The sequence below is a fragment of the Argentina silus genome (genome assembly GCF_951799395.1).
Source record: "Argentina silus genome assembly, chromosome: 17".
NCBI classification, from domain to species: Eukaryota; Metazoa; Chordata; class Actinopteri; order Argentiniformes; family Argentinidae; genus Argentina; species Argentina silus.
Genome location: NC_139671.1, coordinates 13,132,740 through 13,147,297, shown reverse-complemented (window position 1 = coordinate 13,147,297; position 14,558 = coordinate 13,132,740). Strand labels below are relative to the sequence as shown.

The following is a 14,558-nucleotide window of genomic DNA, read 5'->3' as shown; positions in this document are numbered from 1 at the left end:
GCCAGGAGTGCTGTCTCTGCTTTATTGTAATCTGTGATCTTAATTTAGGCATCAAGAGACCTGGCTCATCCTCCAATTTTTTATATTTGGATCTAGTGTTTTGACCACTTTGTTCAGTCAGCTTGGCATAGTTTCAGTCTCATTCCTGTCTCATTGTATCCAGTCCTCCTCCTTGTGATTCCTCTAGCCCCGGTCTTGACAGTGCCATGTGGTTCCTGATCCTGTTGGATCCAAACCTAGACACTCAGACTCCCTCCATGATCCCAGCCCACCACTTCCCGGTTCTTACCCATCTGGCACTGGGACGCTTTTTCCACGGTCTCTCCCCCCCCCTCCTCCCTCCCTCCCTCCCTCCCTACCTCCCTCCCACCACTGCTGAGCTTCAGTGCTCTGTCATCCCTACCAGCCACTGTACCCTGGCTGACGCTGCCTTCACGACCACTATGATTTCAACACGCTGTCTTGGCCCAATTGGTGTCATATAAAGTGCTGTATTTGGGGTATGAATTTGATGTTGATCAAAATAGACCACACAGGGCAAAGAGACAAATGGGTGATGTTTGTAACTCCAACACTAGGGGGTGCTGTGAATCTGTCAATGTTGGGATTGCACTCTCTCACTCACACTCACACACACACACACACACATTCTTTTATATGAAACATTTTCTGTCAGCCATTTGATTAACGCCGTTTAGGGCACAACTTAAAACCTGTGCATATCGTGGGTAACAACGTTCTGCTTTCTGTCACGCGTCCACACACTCTTTACCATGACATCCCTTTCGTCTCTGTGTGTGTTTCAGGACCTGGTGTTTACCCGCCACAGACCAGGTGTGGTGGGACACACAGACGTTGCGGTCCACAGTCGACGGTCTGCCACCTCACCCTACCTACGGCCCTGCCAACCCACCGAACCACCCAAGTTCCTACTCACTGCTGTGCCCAGGGTAAGGTGTGTGTGTGTGTGTTTCAGTGTGACAGTGGAGCAGGCTGTGTGGTCGAAGGGGGGGGGGGGGGGGGGGGGGGGGGGTTGGGGGAAGTGCTGCCTTTGGAGACGTGCAACAATGAGCAACCCTTATCAGCAGAGCATGTGTTCCACTGTGTGTGTGTGTGTGTGTGTGTGTGTGTGGAGGGAACCCCTGCAGTGACTTCCAGCTGCACTCTAAACAAACACAGCTTCTAAAAAAAGGCCTCCTGCTTGGTTCGTCCACCACTGGGTTCTGTATTTATTTACCCCTAACCCGACCCCCCCCCCCCCCCCCCCCCCCAACACACACACACACACACACACATACTACTGCAGCAGCTGCCATAGTTGCATTTTGTTTCGAAAATGTTTTCCCACCCCTCATTCAGTCCCCTTTTGTCCATTCCCATCGTTTCCGCCATTTTGCTTTCCACCGATCTCCTTGGATCTGTCAGATGGGGATTTAACGATGGAGGGGCGATGTTTAGAATGCCGCCCAGCGCAGCCCTTACAGAGATGCTGGAAGCATTGAAGAGGCCGACATCAGGGGTCAACTGTAAAGCAGCAGAGCCCTCTGGGCCCGGGCCTGGTGTGGCTAAAACAGGACGGAGATGGCGTAGATAGGCTATTTGTTTGTACAGTAACTGATATTTTCAGCTTCAGTTTTTTTTTTGTCTTTGATCTTTTCCTTCTCTTCTACCCGCTGCTCTGTTGTTTTGGCCCTGTGGGTGTTGGCAGAGTACAGGCAGCCACCACCACACAGGCGCCAGGGTGGCACTGTTGTCCCTGGGAACGTGAAAAGACGAGTATTTATTATCAAAGAGAAGCCCTGTGACCCTGCTCGACCTGTGTGTCAAGCTGTCAGGGCCCAGTTTTCCAAAAAAGTGTGTGAACTGAACGGGTCTCGGTTAATTAAATTGGATAAATAGTGATGTATTGATCGGACACCCAATCTCTCAGTTCCTTTTCACAATTGATTCCTCATTCCCATTAGCACCGGTAGGCCATAGGTTGTTTTTTTTTAAAGCAGGACATTTCCCACACTGTACATCCACCTCCGCCCATGTCACACTCTTTTCTCCCGCTGTGTTTGGTTTCCTAGGTGACGGCCGTTCCCATGGAGCGTTACTGTGACGACCGCAGCGCTGAGTATGAGTGGCGGGTTACGCGGAGCGGAGGGGGCGTGGCTGCCAAGCAGTGCTTCTTGTACGGCTCCCCTGAACTCGCCTCTGATTGGTTCACCCGCGCCAACGCTTTTTACCCACAATGCCCGGGGGGCGTGATGGCCCTCTACCCGCGCCACGGCTGGTCTTACATCAGGATACCTGGTAGGGACTGTGTGTGTGTGTGTGTGCGTGTGAGTGTGTGTGTGCGTGTGCGCCCACATGCCTGTGCATGTGCAGGGACTTTCCTCAGTGCTGTGCATTGGTGTTGTTGTGTGTGCTGTTACTGTAGACCTAGCCTGAGAAGCTGTGTGTGTGTGTGTGTGTGTGTGTGTGTGTGTGTGTGTGTGTGTGTGTGTGTGTGTGTGTGTGTGTGTGTGTGTGTGTGTGTGTGTGTGTGTGTGTGATGGTGCTGCGGCCCTTCGTGTGAGCCAAAGGAAACTACAGACTTGTGACCGCCAGCTCTGGGCCTCAGCGGGCAGGGTGAAGGGAGGGGGAAAGCCCGTGGGAGAATCCACACAGGTCTCAGCCAGAGGTCATCCAGAGCACAGCGGGGCCTATCACAGTACTCTGTCTCTGCCAGCTTTGTGTCCCAGCTGACCCTCAGCCTCTTTCTCTCACACACACACACACACACTACTTTTGTGTGTGTGTGTGTAGACAGGCTGTTTATCAGTGCTGCAGGGGAGCTGCTACTGTAGGGTCAGACAGATTAGACACAGGTCTGAGACTCGGATGAATGATGCCTGATGAGGGTTATGTGTTTACAAAGACACCACTTCCCTTCTCACAGACCCCAGAACCTTCCACTGATATACTGTATAATGACTCACATTCTGATGACATCTCCCTTTTGTTTTGGTCATTTAGCCCTAGCCAATCTGACTTTTTGGCCTGGAGACCGCCACTGTGTGTGTGTGTGTGTGTGTGTGTGTGTGTGTGTGTGTGTGTGTGTGTGTGTGTTGGTGTGTGTGTGTTGGTGTGTGTGTGTTGGTGTGTGTGTGTGTGTGTGTGTTGGTGTGTGAAACCAGACGTGTGTGTGTGTGTGTTGGTGTGTGAAACCAGACGTGTGTGTGTGTGTGAGAACCGTCTGGGAGCCCTTGTGAAGTTTTGAGGGGGGAGGACAAAGCGAGGAAGTTTAACTATTGGTCATTGTTCCAGTGCTGAGTTAGGTAATGCTAATAGACCGTTGGTGTGTGTGTGTGTGTGTGTGTGTGTGTGTGTGTGTGTGTGTGTGTGTGTGTGTGTCATCGGCTCAGAATGGCACTCTATTCAGACTGCCTGAGGTATCTCACCTCCCCTCACACACTCTCCCACGCTCCGGGATGAAGTTGCCCTTAAGCACAGATCTCGGATCAGCTGAACCTCTCCACACCCTGATCTACAACCATCAGCGGGTAAAATGTACCTGAACTCAGATCAGTGTCTGGGGGCAACTTCATCCTACTTTACTCTCCCACTTTCTTAGAACACTCGGAAGGAAATGACCCAACAGTCCACCAATCCCACTGTGTGAAGTATTGTTGCCACATCAAGGCTTGTACAGTAGTTAGCTGCTTTTCCCACCCTCCCTCCCACTGGAATCCCACACCTTTTCAAACAAATGGCTGCTGAATGTTGTTTGTTTGAGCGTGGCGTGAGCAGAGCTACTACCCACCACAAACATCAGACCAATCTGATGATCTAATCTGAGAAATGTAAGGACTCAAGCCCTGGTGGATAGAGGAAAACAATGGAGGCAGTGGCTTGATTTTCAGCTGGTTGATTGATGGAGTGTTTTGACCGTACATAGAAATCCAGTCCTGTTTGTTTGCTATATATCCCAGGGTGCCATGATCACATCTCTGACTGTCCTCCGTCCTGCAGTTCAGGGAAACTTTGTTTTGTTTTTCTGTTTGTCCTTAGTTAAATGGATAGTTCACCCCTAATCCAAAATTAGTTTGAAATATTGGCTCCATAAAATGACATCTGGCAAACAGGGAGGTCAACTGTCACTTTAATTCTGTGAACTAATTATGCGCTATTAAAGGTTATTGTGAAGAGCGCAAGTGTTTTTTGTCGAAAAATTCCAAACACAGGCAAAAATACTATTCTGCTGTGTGTGTGGCTTCTGTCACTTACAGTAATTAGAAGGAACAAGCCCACAAAATGACGGTCCTCTCACAATAGATGTGCCGTGTCTTCTTTTGACTCGCTCTTTATTGTGTGGTGGGAGTACATATGCCTCAGACAGGCGTGAGTGTGTGAGTGTGTGAGTGTGTGAGTGTGTGTGTGTGTGTGTGTGTGTGAGAGAGAAATAAAATTGCCTGTGGGAGAGCTGAGTTGGATCTGCCCCTCCACAGGCTGTGGGAAACACCGCTCTGCCTTCCTGTCCCTTCAAAGAATCCCTGCTCTCCAGCAAAATGGCAGGAAGCCTCCCCAGCCTTCTGATAGAGGGGCAGAGAACAACACAGGCGGCTACTGGCTAGCTCTGCTACGTCATTGTTTACTGTTGGACTGCCACTGCTGGCTTCAGCACTGGCAGAGGGGCTGAACGACCAACTTCTACAAGACAATATGCCCAAAAGGAGGGAAAGATATACATATGTATTTCTTATGTAGGCTACCCTTTTTTAGGGTAGTATTGTTAGAAGTAGGATAGGGAGTAATGGCATTGAGTGACCCTCCCGAGTCATTATCGAATGTGGCCTGAAGGGGGCAACATTACCCATCATATCTGTGAGTTTGAGGTGTTCTGGAATGGATCAGGAGGGGGAAATGAGTCTCAGCCAGTGCCAGGCCATGGTGTGCGGGAGAGCCAAGGCTGCCCTGTGTGACTGCATGCAATCGATCTTAATGACAGTGTTCACACAGCCTAGTCCTGCGGTGGGACCCGACCGCTGTGGCGTGCTTCCCGCAAAAGTCGAAGAGCGAGCGTGAAACTGACGTCTCAGAGACCAGAGAGAGTAGACTACAGCCTCGCATGCTAGCTTTGCAACGCTGGCCTCCACAGTTCTTCTGGGGTTGGGGGCCCAATGTGCCGTGAAACACGCATGCCTCAGCAGAATTCAGCAGCTCTATCCAGGAAATAATAATCTCTCGTCTCAGGAGACCGATAAACCCACCTCTCTTTCAGCTAGCTTCTAGTCTTTTTTAAAGGGAAACAAGTCAAACGTTTACCTCAGGTTTGATCTCTGACACTAATGCGCTTTTTTTTTTGTTGATAGTGTAAGAATATGCGGCCAATATGACTTAATTACATCTTTGACTCTGCAGCAGCTTGCTCTAGATTGATAGACACACTTTTAGCTCAATTTCTCTGGCTTTCATAGATCTGCCTCAGGACTTCCCCAGAGTGAGGAGAGATGTGTCTGTCCATCTCTCTCTCTCTCTCACTTTCTCCCTCCCTCCCTCCCCCGCTCCTTCTCCCTCCCTCCCTCCCTCCCTCCCTCCCTCCCTCCCTCCCTCCCTCCCTCCCTCTGTCTGTCTCTCTCTGTGCTCCTGGCCCAGGAAACTGCAGTGAAAGGGGGGGATAGTATTAATGAAATTAGCAACAGAGTTGGGAGTAATCAGGCGCCAGGCAGCAGGACTTGGCTAATTAGCTGGCCCAGGGATTGGTGGCAGAGAGGTTCTAATTGGGTCAGGCCCGGGTCAGGCCCCAGCTCTGGCCTACAGGGATTGGATTACACCGCTCTGAGGGGGAGGGGGGGGGGGTGGTAAACCACCAGCAGGAGGGCAGGATTGGGGGGGGGGGAAGGGTGGGACTGGATTTGATTGGTGGATGAGAAATTAGAGTGTGGGGTGTGAGGATTGGGGGTGGGGGGTGGGGGGGGGGAATGGGTGAGGAGGGCAGAGCAGGTGGTGAAGCTTTGTATGGGTATCCATGGAAACGGCAGTGTGGTGTGATCCTGTGCCTCCCATTTTGGATACAGAGGCCGAGAGCCTGGGTTGCAGGATTGAGGTGAGCGTGTCAGTACACACTACAGTGTGTGTTTTCCATTAGGGCATGGTTTTCATCCAAACAAACTATCTAAAATATCTAACTAAATATCTAATCTTATTAATTATTTATATATATATATATATATACACACACACACGCATACATACAACAGTTCTAATGCCAAACTATTACCACAGAAACAATTGTATTAATTGTACAATTGTACATTTGTATAAATATTAAAACCACATTGCATTACACTGCAAACACATGTAGCATATTAGGTTAACAACGTACGCTATACACATTGTCTTGGAATGAGGCAGACCACCAAAGTCCTCAAAAACTGCAATCGTATTTCCATGTACTTTTCCTCAAATGTCTTTTTTAAGAAATGGCCGTGGTATTTAGAGTAACACTTCCATCAAGCTTAGAAATGTTGGAGAGGTTTTAGAAAGGCGTGCCGCCAGGGTTCAGGCACAGTGGGTAGTTGGAGCCGCTGCCGTGCTTCAAGTGTGGTGAGAGTGGTCTCTTCGTAAAAGGTCACGCAGAAACACTGGAGACCAAAAAAAGGCCATAAAAGGGTGTTCTTCTGGAGAAATTGTGAAACATCTAGCCTGCTTTCTTTAGCCAACCCATTAGCACTTGTTTGTGATATGGCAGAAGCTGAAACAGATGGATCCACACAGCGCAGAAACAGACTGGTAATCAAGCTAAGAAGACCTCCCAATTGCCTGAGAGAGTTTTTGCGAATGTGCCAAAGCAGGGGTTTATGTTGGAAGTGTTTGTGTTGGGCTTAAGGGTGCTGGTGCCCTTGACGTTGGTCTGGGTGGCACCATGGTGAAGAGGCTCATCTGCCCCAAACCACAACGTCACCACCGTCACTCACAAACCCAGAGACGTATATCATATTTAGACCGACCACAGTTCCCTGCCTGTGTCTACCCCTTTCTGCCTCTCTGTGTCTACCCCTTTCTGCCTCTCTGTGTCTACCCCTTTCTGCCTCTCTGTCTACCCCTTTCTGCCGCTCTGTCTACCCCTTTCTGCCTCTCTGTGTGTCTACCACTTTCTGTCTCTCGCTCTCTACCACTTCTCCCCTTTTTTCATCTGTCCCTCTTGCTTTCCCTTTCCTGCCTCACCCTCTCCTCACCCTCTCCTCACCCTGCTCCCAAACTGCAAGCCCAACAGTCATATCAGCCTGTATTCTATTCTCAAATAATGTGACTACAGCTCCCTCCCTTCTGCTCCTCTGTCCCCCCCCCCCCCCTCTCCTTTTCCCCTGACGCCAAAGCAAATTACAGGCCTTTGATGGTGGGGCATGGTGTTTGTCATGGGGGACTGTGGTGCATTTACTTTCCACACACACACACACACACACACAAACCACACTGAGCTCTGGAGATGAACACACACATGCTTGGGTCAGGGTGGCTCCATGGTGAAGAGGCTTGTCTGCTTCAAACCGAGACGTCTCCACCGCCACATCCCCAACACAGTCACACTGTATCTGTCCCAACCACCTCTCTCCATCTGCCCCTCCCTCGCTTTTCCTCCCTCTTTCCCTCCTCCTATCTTCCTCTCTCCCCTCGCTCTTCCTTCGTGTCTCCCCCTCTTTCTGTCCCCCCCACGTTTCCCCACAACCAGCCCAATGGACTCCTATGTGTGGTCATTGCCCGGTCAGTGTTTGGTGTGTAAAGCACCGCACCACCACAGTGACCCTGGGGTGACCGCAGTACTCCCCCCCCCCCCCCCGCCCCCCAAGGAGCTCAGTGTTCATCTGTTCCATTAGTTTCTCTTTAACACCTCACCCTCCTGACCTCTCCGGGGTTAGGGTTGAGAGGTCAGGGTTCAACCTAAGTGCACATTAAGATGGATGCTAACAGTGGCCAGTGTGCCTCTGGATCTGGTTGGTCTTGTCCTTCTATTACAGCCAGTCTTCAAACTATGAATTATGTGGTTTTGGCACTCCAAGTCTACTCTGATAGAATTGGACTATTGTTTTTGTGGAGGTGTTTTTGAAATAGTGGATCGGGGCCCATTTCATACATTGTTGCTTATTCCCTCAGGGTCCCAGCTCAGCTTTGATTACTTGATGAGTCCCTAATAGTACGCCAAAAAGTCAGTGTCATCACAGAAAGGCTTGGGAACCAGTATTCAATAGAGTGAGAGAGAGAGAGGCAACTAAGCCTGAATCTCCCATAGGGACTCCCCCGTTCCTGACCCTGCCCTTACATCCTGGGACCCAGGGTCACGACCTGTGGGTCAGTCACCATAGTGTGGCTCTCATGGGTTTGATGAGACTTACAGCCCCCCTTCCCTTTTGTGTCATTGTGTTGGATGATGTTAATACCTCATCGGCTTGAGGTAGGAGTGGCCCTTAACCACAGATCTAGGATAAGATTACCCATTCTTTATCTGATCCATTAGGGATATGGAAAACCATATCTGACCCGGCATCAGTGATAAGACGAATAAATCCTACTTTTGTGTCATTGTGTGTAGCATGACCTCATCACTTCACTGCTCTTTCAGCTGTCTGGTCAACAGTGCCAAGCGAGGGCGGGATTTTCCTGATGTAACGGATCAGTGTAGGCTAGATACCAGGGATCGTTTTAACAGGGATTGATCTCAAAGCTGATTTACACTGGCGACAGGCTCTTTATCTGGCTCTGTAGAGGCTTACAGATGACTCGTATTGATTAGGTGATGGATAATCGTGTTTGATCCTGATGAACTGTTACTCTGTTCTCTGACAGGCAACCAACTTTTGTCAAATTCTGGCAACAATCTTTATGTTATTGGCATGGACTATTGGCGAGGGAGTATTTGCTCGGAATACTTATGTCCCCGAATAAAGAGCAACATCCATAATGTCTGTCAGAGAGACACCATGTGGACCATAAATTCACTTTTTCGGAGAAGAAAAAATAGTTCAGAAGTATTTTTTTTTTCTTTTTCTAAATATACATCTGCTCAACTGTCTTCCACCCTTCTGCCCCTGTGTTTCAGACAAGGAGACCCTGATCACAGACAGTGGGAAGCTGCACACTCTGGACGTGCTGCTTTGCCGTCTGAAGGGCCAGGGACACCGCGTCCTCATCTACTCCCAGATGACCCGCATGATCGACCTGCTGGAGGTGAGACGCCACACAGACACCGACCTTTAAACAAAAAACCTAAGAAAAAAAAGTAGTGTAGTATAGTGTAAATTATATTTTATTATCCATTAACTGAGGACAGAATATCCTTTTCCCTCCAAACCATCACTTGCTCAAATTGAGGGGTTGAAAGTAGCAAATCATATATTCAGTGATTCCCCGATCATTAGGACAGACCAGGGCAGGTTACGCAGCCTAGTTGTCTCTCTGTTTCTCATGTTTTCTCTTGTTGTCTGGTTTTGTCTGTTGGGTATGGTCCTGTTGTTGTATTTGACCTTGCTGAGTAGTTTTCCCCTCCCTCCACTAGAGGGTATCGTGGTACAGCATCCAGTGCTCTTCAGCCTCTCTCTCGTTAGTGGGAGCTCATTAAGAGGCTAATTAACAGGTCAGAGCTAATAAGTGAGGCCTCATCTGCAGGGGGAGGCAGCCAGATGGGGGGAGGAGTGGAGGAGGGGGAGGGAGAAGGTTCTGCTTGAAGGGGGAGGGGAGTGGCAAGGGCCTGAGGTTGCATTAGAAACATGGAGGAAGGGAGAGAGAAAGAGAGGGACAAAAGCACTCAGAGAGAGAGGGAACGAGCGAGAAAGAGAACACAACAATCATCGTTTCCTTCTGTTTGGGCTCTAGTTGAGCTGAAAGCCAGGCGTGGGAACTGACAGGGTGCTTCCAGCAGCCCAGTGCAACAACAATGGTGCTCCTAGTTCCATCGGTATTGTTGCTCTCTGGGGTTAACGCAAACATCACTGTTAGTCTGGAAGGCTCCTCAGTGAAGCCAACGGGAATTCCTTCCCCATTCTCTCATCGTGGCTTGTTTCCATGGCGAGGGGCTTTGATGACAAGTGTGGCCCTACCCAGGTGGTCAGGCGGTCTTCCTGTGCTCTGGAAGTCATTGGATACAAGTAACATGGTCATGGGAATAAGGCAGTGGTGGGAAAATGGCACAACAATCAGAGCTGTAGATAATGCTCCAGTTAGTCAAAAACATACTTTCAAATGGCTTGCATATGGCTTGGCTGGTCATACTTCACCACACCCATGTGTGCTCTCAAATTGATTATACAGTCAAGTCACCAACAGGGGGCAGAGTAGACAGCGTCTTAATCTGATGTTGAGGTTGAGCGACTCATGAATGAAATCATACTTCTGCCAATCTGTCAAGTTGTGCCCGTTCCCCCCCCCCCCCTACCCCCCCCCCCCCCCGCCCCCTCTCCTCTCTCTATGGGCTTGTCCTGTAAGAGAGAGCTCCATCTGGAGTTGATTTCCCAGCCCCCCTTAGCTTTGTTGTGGGGGGGGGGTGGTGGGAGGGAAGAGCGACTGATGCTAATCTCTGTCATTAGCGTCGTAGTTTTCATCGCCGGTCGTCAACTCTCTTTGTGACATCGCCGGTTGATCTCGGAGCTCCGGGCGGTCTGGAGACGGATGGCGACGTTTCGCTTCCCCCTCCCAGCAGACGACCGCCAAGTCTCTCTCTCTCTCTCTCTCTCGTCTTTTTAGATGACTGCATTAGCAGGCACGCCACGCCACGCCAACGCTAGCTTGGAGCTGCCAGCTCAGACAAATAAGCGTACATCAACTGAGGATCACAGCTAAGTCATACAGATGACAGCTTCATTTACATGTGTTGCTCATTCAAATCCCCATTTGCAGCAGTTTTTTCTTTTTTTTTTTGAGCAAAAGCTACGCTTCAGAGGGTCCAGACAGATCACACTACGAACCGATCCTTAGACATAGACAGGTTCGACACGACACGACAGCTTGTGAACTACTCATTTCTCCTCAAAGTTACAGCATGGTTTTCAGATAGAGCTCTGTTGCTTTCGACGTTCCATTGTTTTATGGACTAAAGATTCTCCAGACCAGTGAATGCGATCCAGGTGTCTCCCAGTCACGATCAGTAGTCTAGAGAGGGAGTCCTAAATCACCTGTGGCTGGGGCTCAGTGTCAGTGTGGCGCCGCTCTGTTGGCCAGGAGGGAGACTGCCAAGATGTTGAACTACAGGGCTAATAGTTGCTCATCCAATACCTCTTATGGGGGAGAGGGGGAAGCGGGGGGGGGAGTAAGGCAGCAATTGGGAGGGAGGTATGGGGGGAGCTATGGTGCCGGGGGGGGGGGGGGGGGGGGCAGGCAGGCAGGATAGGTTCCAGAGGGGAGAAAGCTAGGGTGGCTTGGGAAGTGGGACAGGTAGGGGGGACGTTGGTGAGGTGGACGGGGGACGGGGGGGCAGCAGCTCTCCCTCTGATGTCCTGTTGGCTAGAACTAGCGGGGACCCAATCAAACACGGTTAGCGTCACCATCCGTGCGAGCTCTGGGCTAATGTTCCTAATGTTCTCTTCACTCAGACCAGATGGAGCTGTAGGAACAGAGCCAGCCACTAAGGGGAGGACTGCTGGGGTTGTGGGTGGGTGGCACAGTGTTGGGGTTGGACAGACAAGGGGGAGTCAAGTGATTGATAGGGTGTGTGTGTGAACTACCAAAGGGGGGGGGACAGGGTAATATGAGTGGGGGGGGTCAACATGTTACATCATCACCAGGTTCACACTGTCAGTCACACTGTCTCTCTGACCCCACACTATGAGACTGTCTACCTCTCCCATCAGCTATCACTCCCACACAACAGTCAGTACAGAGTGAAGCTACACACACACACACACACACAGACAGAGTGAGGGGGACAGTCAGTGTTTCTCAAACTAAGTTGTGGGACCTCTATGTTGGGGTTTGGCCACTGCATTTAAAATGTTGGCTTACTAAGTGAAGGCCAGCCAGTTTCCCAGTCCACACACACACTCGCACGAACACACACTGCGGGTTGGAGATCTGTGTTTCTCAACCCCTTAAGCATCAGGGACTCTGGTCAGCTGTGGTTCTCCTCCGTGGAGGACCACTTAAAGTGGAATACCTATTTGCCAACTGGTTAAATCAATGTCAACTCTGCTCAATCACTGATGGACGGGCCAACAGCGTCCCACAGACCATGAGGTTGAGAAACAGTGGTATCGATACATTCCCTGGGAGTTGGATGACTGTAATCTGAACCAACAGTTCCCAAACTTTCTGTTCTGTGGGGGAACCACTCAAACCGTTTTGGAGCTCCCCTTTGACCCAACAAGAGAAGAAAACAAACGTTGCTAGCCAGGAAGCTTTTCAATGTTCCACCATTTGGAGAGCTCCTCTCACTTATAATATCCCTCCAGGAGTACATGGTTTACCGCAAGCACACCTACATGCGTTTGGATGGATCCTCCAAGATTTCAGAGCGCAGAGACATGGTGGCTGACTTCCAGAGCCGGTGAGTTGTGTGCGTGCGTGTGTGTGTGTGTGTGTGTGTGTGCGTGTGTGTGTGTGTGTGTGTGTGTGTGTGTGCTGGTTTGCATTAGTGCAGCTCTCGTGCTCTGGTTCCCACTGTGAGGAGTGTGCTGGAGAGAGTGTGGTGTGTATTGAAACGTCTCTAGTTGCTGGGCCCAGGACATGTTCCCACTGTCACGCTTCTTGTTCTCCTACACACACACACACACACACTCTTCAACTCTCTCTCTCTGTCAGTTATATAACTCTCTCACTCCCTCTTTGGCATACAGTATGGACAGCTAGATACAATTTACTGTCTCTCTATCTCTCTATCTCTCTGTTTCTCTCTCCCTCTCTCTCTCTCTCCCTCTCTCAGGACGGATATCTTTGTCTTCCTCCTGAGTACAAGGGCTGGAGGTCTAGGCATCAATCTGACTGCTGCTGATACGGTGAGTCCTGCTCTGGCTCTCCCTCTCTCTTTCCATCTCTCTCTCTCTCCCACGCACACACACACACACATGCACGCAAATGCGCGCATACACACACACACATGCACGCAAATACACACACATGCGCACGCACACACACACACACACACACACACACACACACACCACACATTTGGTGTGAAACCAAACCAGCCGATGTGGTAAAGATACAGTATACGTTTCTGTGTGTGTGTGTGTGTGTGTGTGTGTGTGTGTGTGTGTGTGTAATGGGTATCTCTCTGTGTAGGTGATCTTCTATGACAGTGACTGGAACCCCACAGTGGACCAGCAGGCCATGGACCGGGCTCACCGTCTGGGTCAGACCAAACAGGTCACTGTGTACCGCCTCATCTGCCAGGGCACCATCGAGGAGAGGATCCTGCAGAGGGCCAAGGAGAAGAGCGAGGTCACACACACACACACACTTGCATACTTTTATATTTGCATCGTTCACATTCGCATACTAGATAGTGTGCAAGTGCATACTCCAGCCTGCTGATTTGCTAACAACTCAATGGTTATTAGCATTGTAGGTTAGCAGGCCAGTGAGAGTGGGTTGGTTAGTGGGTTTAGATTCAGCAGGCCAGTGAGAGTGGGTCAGCATGCCAGACAGTAACCCTGTGTCTGTCTCTCTCCCTCTCAGATCCAGAGGATGGTGATCTCTGGAGGGAACTTTAAACCAGACACACTCAAGCCCAAGGAGGTGGTCAGCCTGCTACTGGATGACGATGAACTGGAGAAGAAATGTGAGTAGCACACACACATACACACACACACACACTACCATACACCTGGTTTGTACGTCTGGCTGTGATTGGCTCGTTCAGGGCTAGGCTTAATTGTGATTGGCTGCATGCGTTTGGTGCAGTGCGTGTGAGGCAGGAGGAGAAGAGGGACCTGGAGGAATGTAGCAAGGTGAAGGACCGCAAGAGGAAGAGGGAGAAGTACGCTGAGAAGGTACACACGTCACCTTATGTCACCCTGATGTCATCCTTATGCCCCCTTATGTCACCCTGATGTCATCCTTGTGTCATCCTTATGTCATTGTGATGCCACATTAATGTCACCGCTCTGCCATGTTATCGACCATAAGGAAACAACCTACCTCACATATTAGTCCCCCTTTTTAGACACTGTCTTTCTTTGCTCTTTCACTTTATAAAGCCTGCTGTCTCTCTCTCTCTCTCTCTCTCTGTTATGATGTCAGGTGCTGTATGAATGAGAGGGATGGAACGTCTGGGCGGACCCCCTCTCTGTTACGCTACCTCTGTCTCCCTCATCCATCTCTTTTCATTCTCTCTCTCTCTCTCTCTCTGTTTCTCTCTCAGAGGAAGAAGGATGACGAGGGTGAGCCTAAGAAGAGGAAGGAGGTGAACCTGGTCATCCCCTTCGCCCCGTCAGCAGACAACTCCAACCTGTCAGCCGACGCGGATGGAGACGACTCCTTCATCAGCGTGGACATGGACTCAGCCATGCCCAGCCCCTTCAGTGAGGTGAGGGGGGGGAGGAGGGGGGGGTGGGGGTAAGAAAGGTGATGGGAGTAGGAGGGGATGGGTAGAAACAGAGAAAAGA

General features: G+C 50.3%; 1 protein-coding gene across 1 annotated transcript in view; it reads left to right on the top strand.

Annotated features, from left to right (window-relative positions):
- ino80 (INO80 complex ATPase subunit) overlaps positions 1-14,558 on the top strand; it is a 29,882-nt gene that overhangs the window by 10,854 nt on the left and 4,470 nt on the right. Inside the window, exons 25-33 of the mRNA XM_083688970.1 lie at positions 807-950; positions 2,073-2,298; positions 9,065-9,192; positions 12,405-12,499; positions 12,875-12,947; positions 13,234-13,392; positions 13,630-13,732; positions 13,855-13,943; positions 14,315-14,479. Coding sequence (XP_083545096.1) covers positions 807-950; positions 2,073-2,298; positions 9,065-9,192; positions 12,405-12,499; positions 12,875-12,947; positions 13,234-13,392; positions 13,630-13,732; positions 13,855-13,943; positions 14,315-14,479 — 1,182 coding nt within the window. The remainder of the gene's footprint in view (positions 1-806; positions 951-2,072; positions 2,299-9,064; positions 9,193-12,404; positions 12,500-12,874; positions 12,948-13,233; positions 13,393-13,629; positions 13,733-13,854; positions 13,944-14,314; positions 14,480-14,558) is intronic.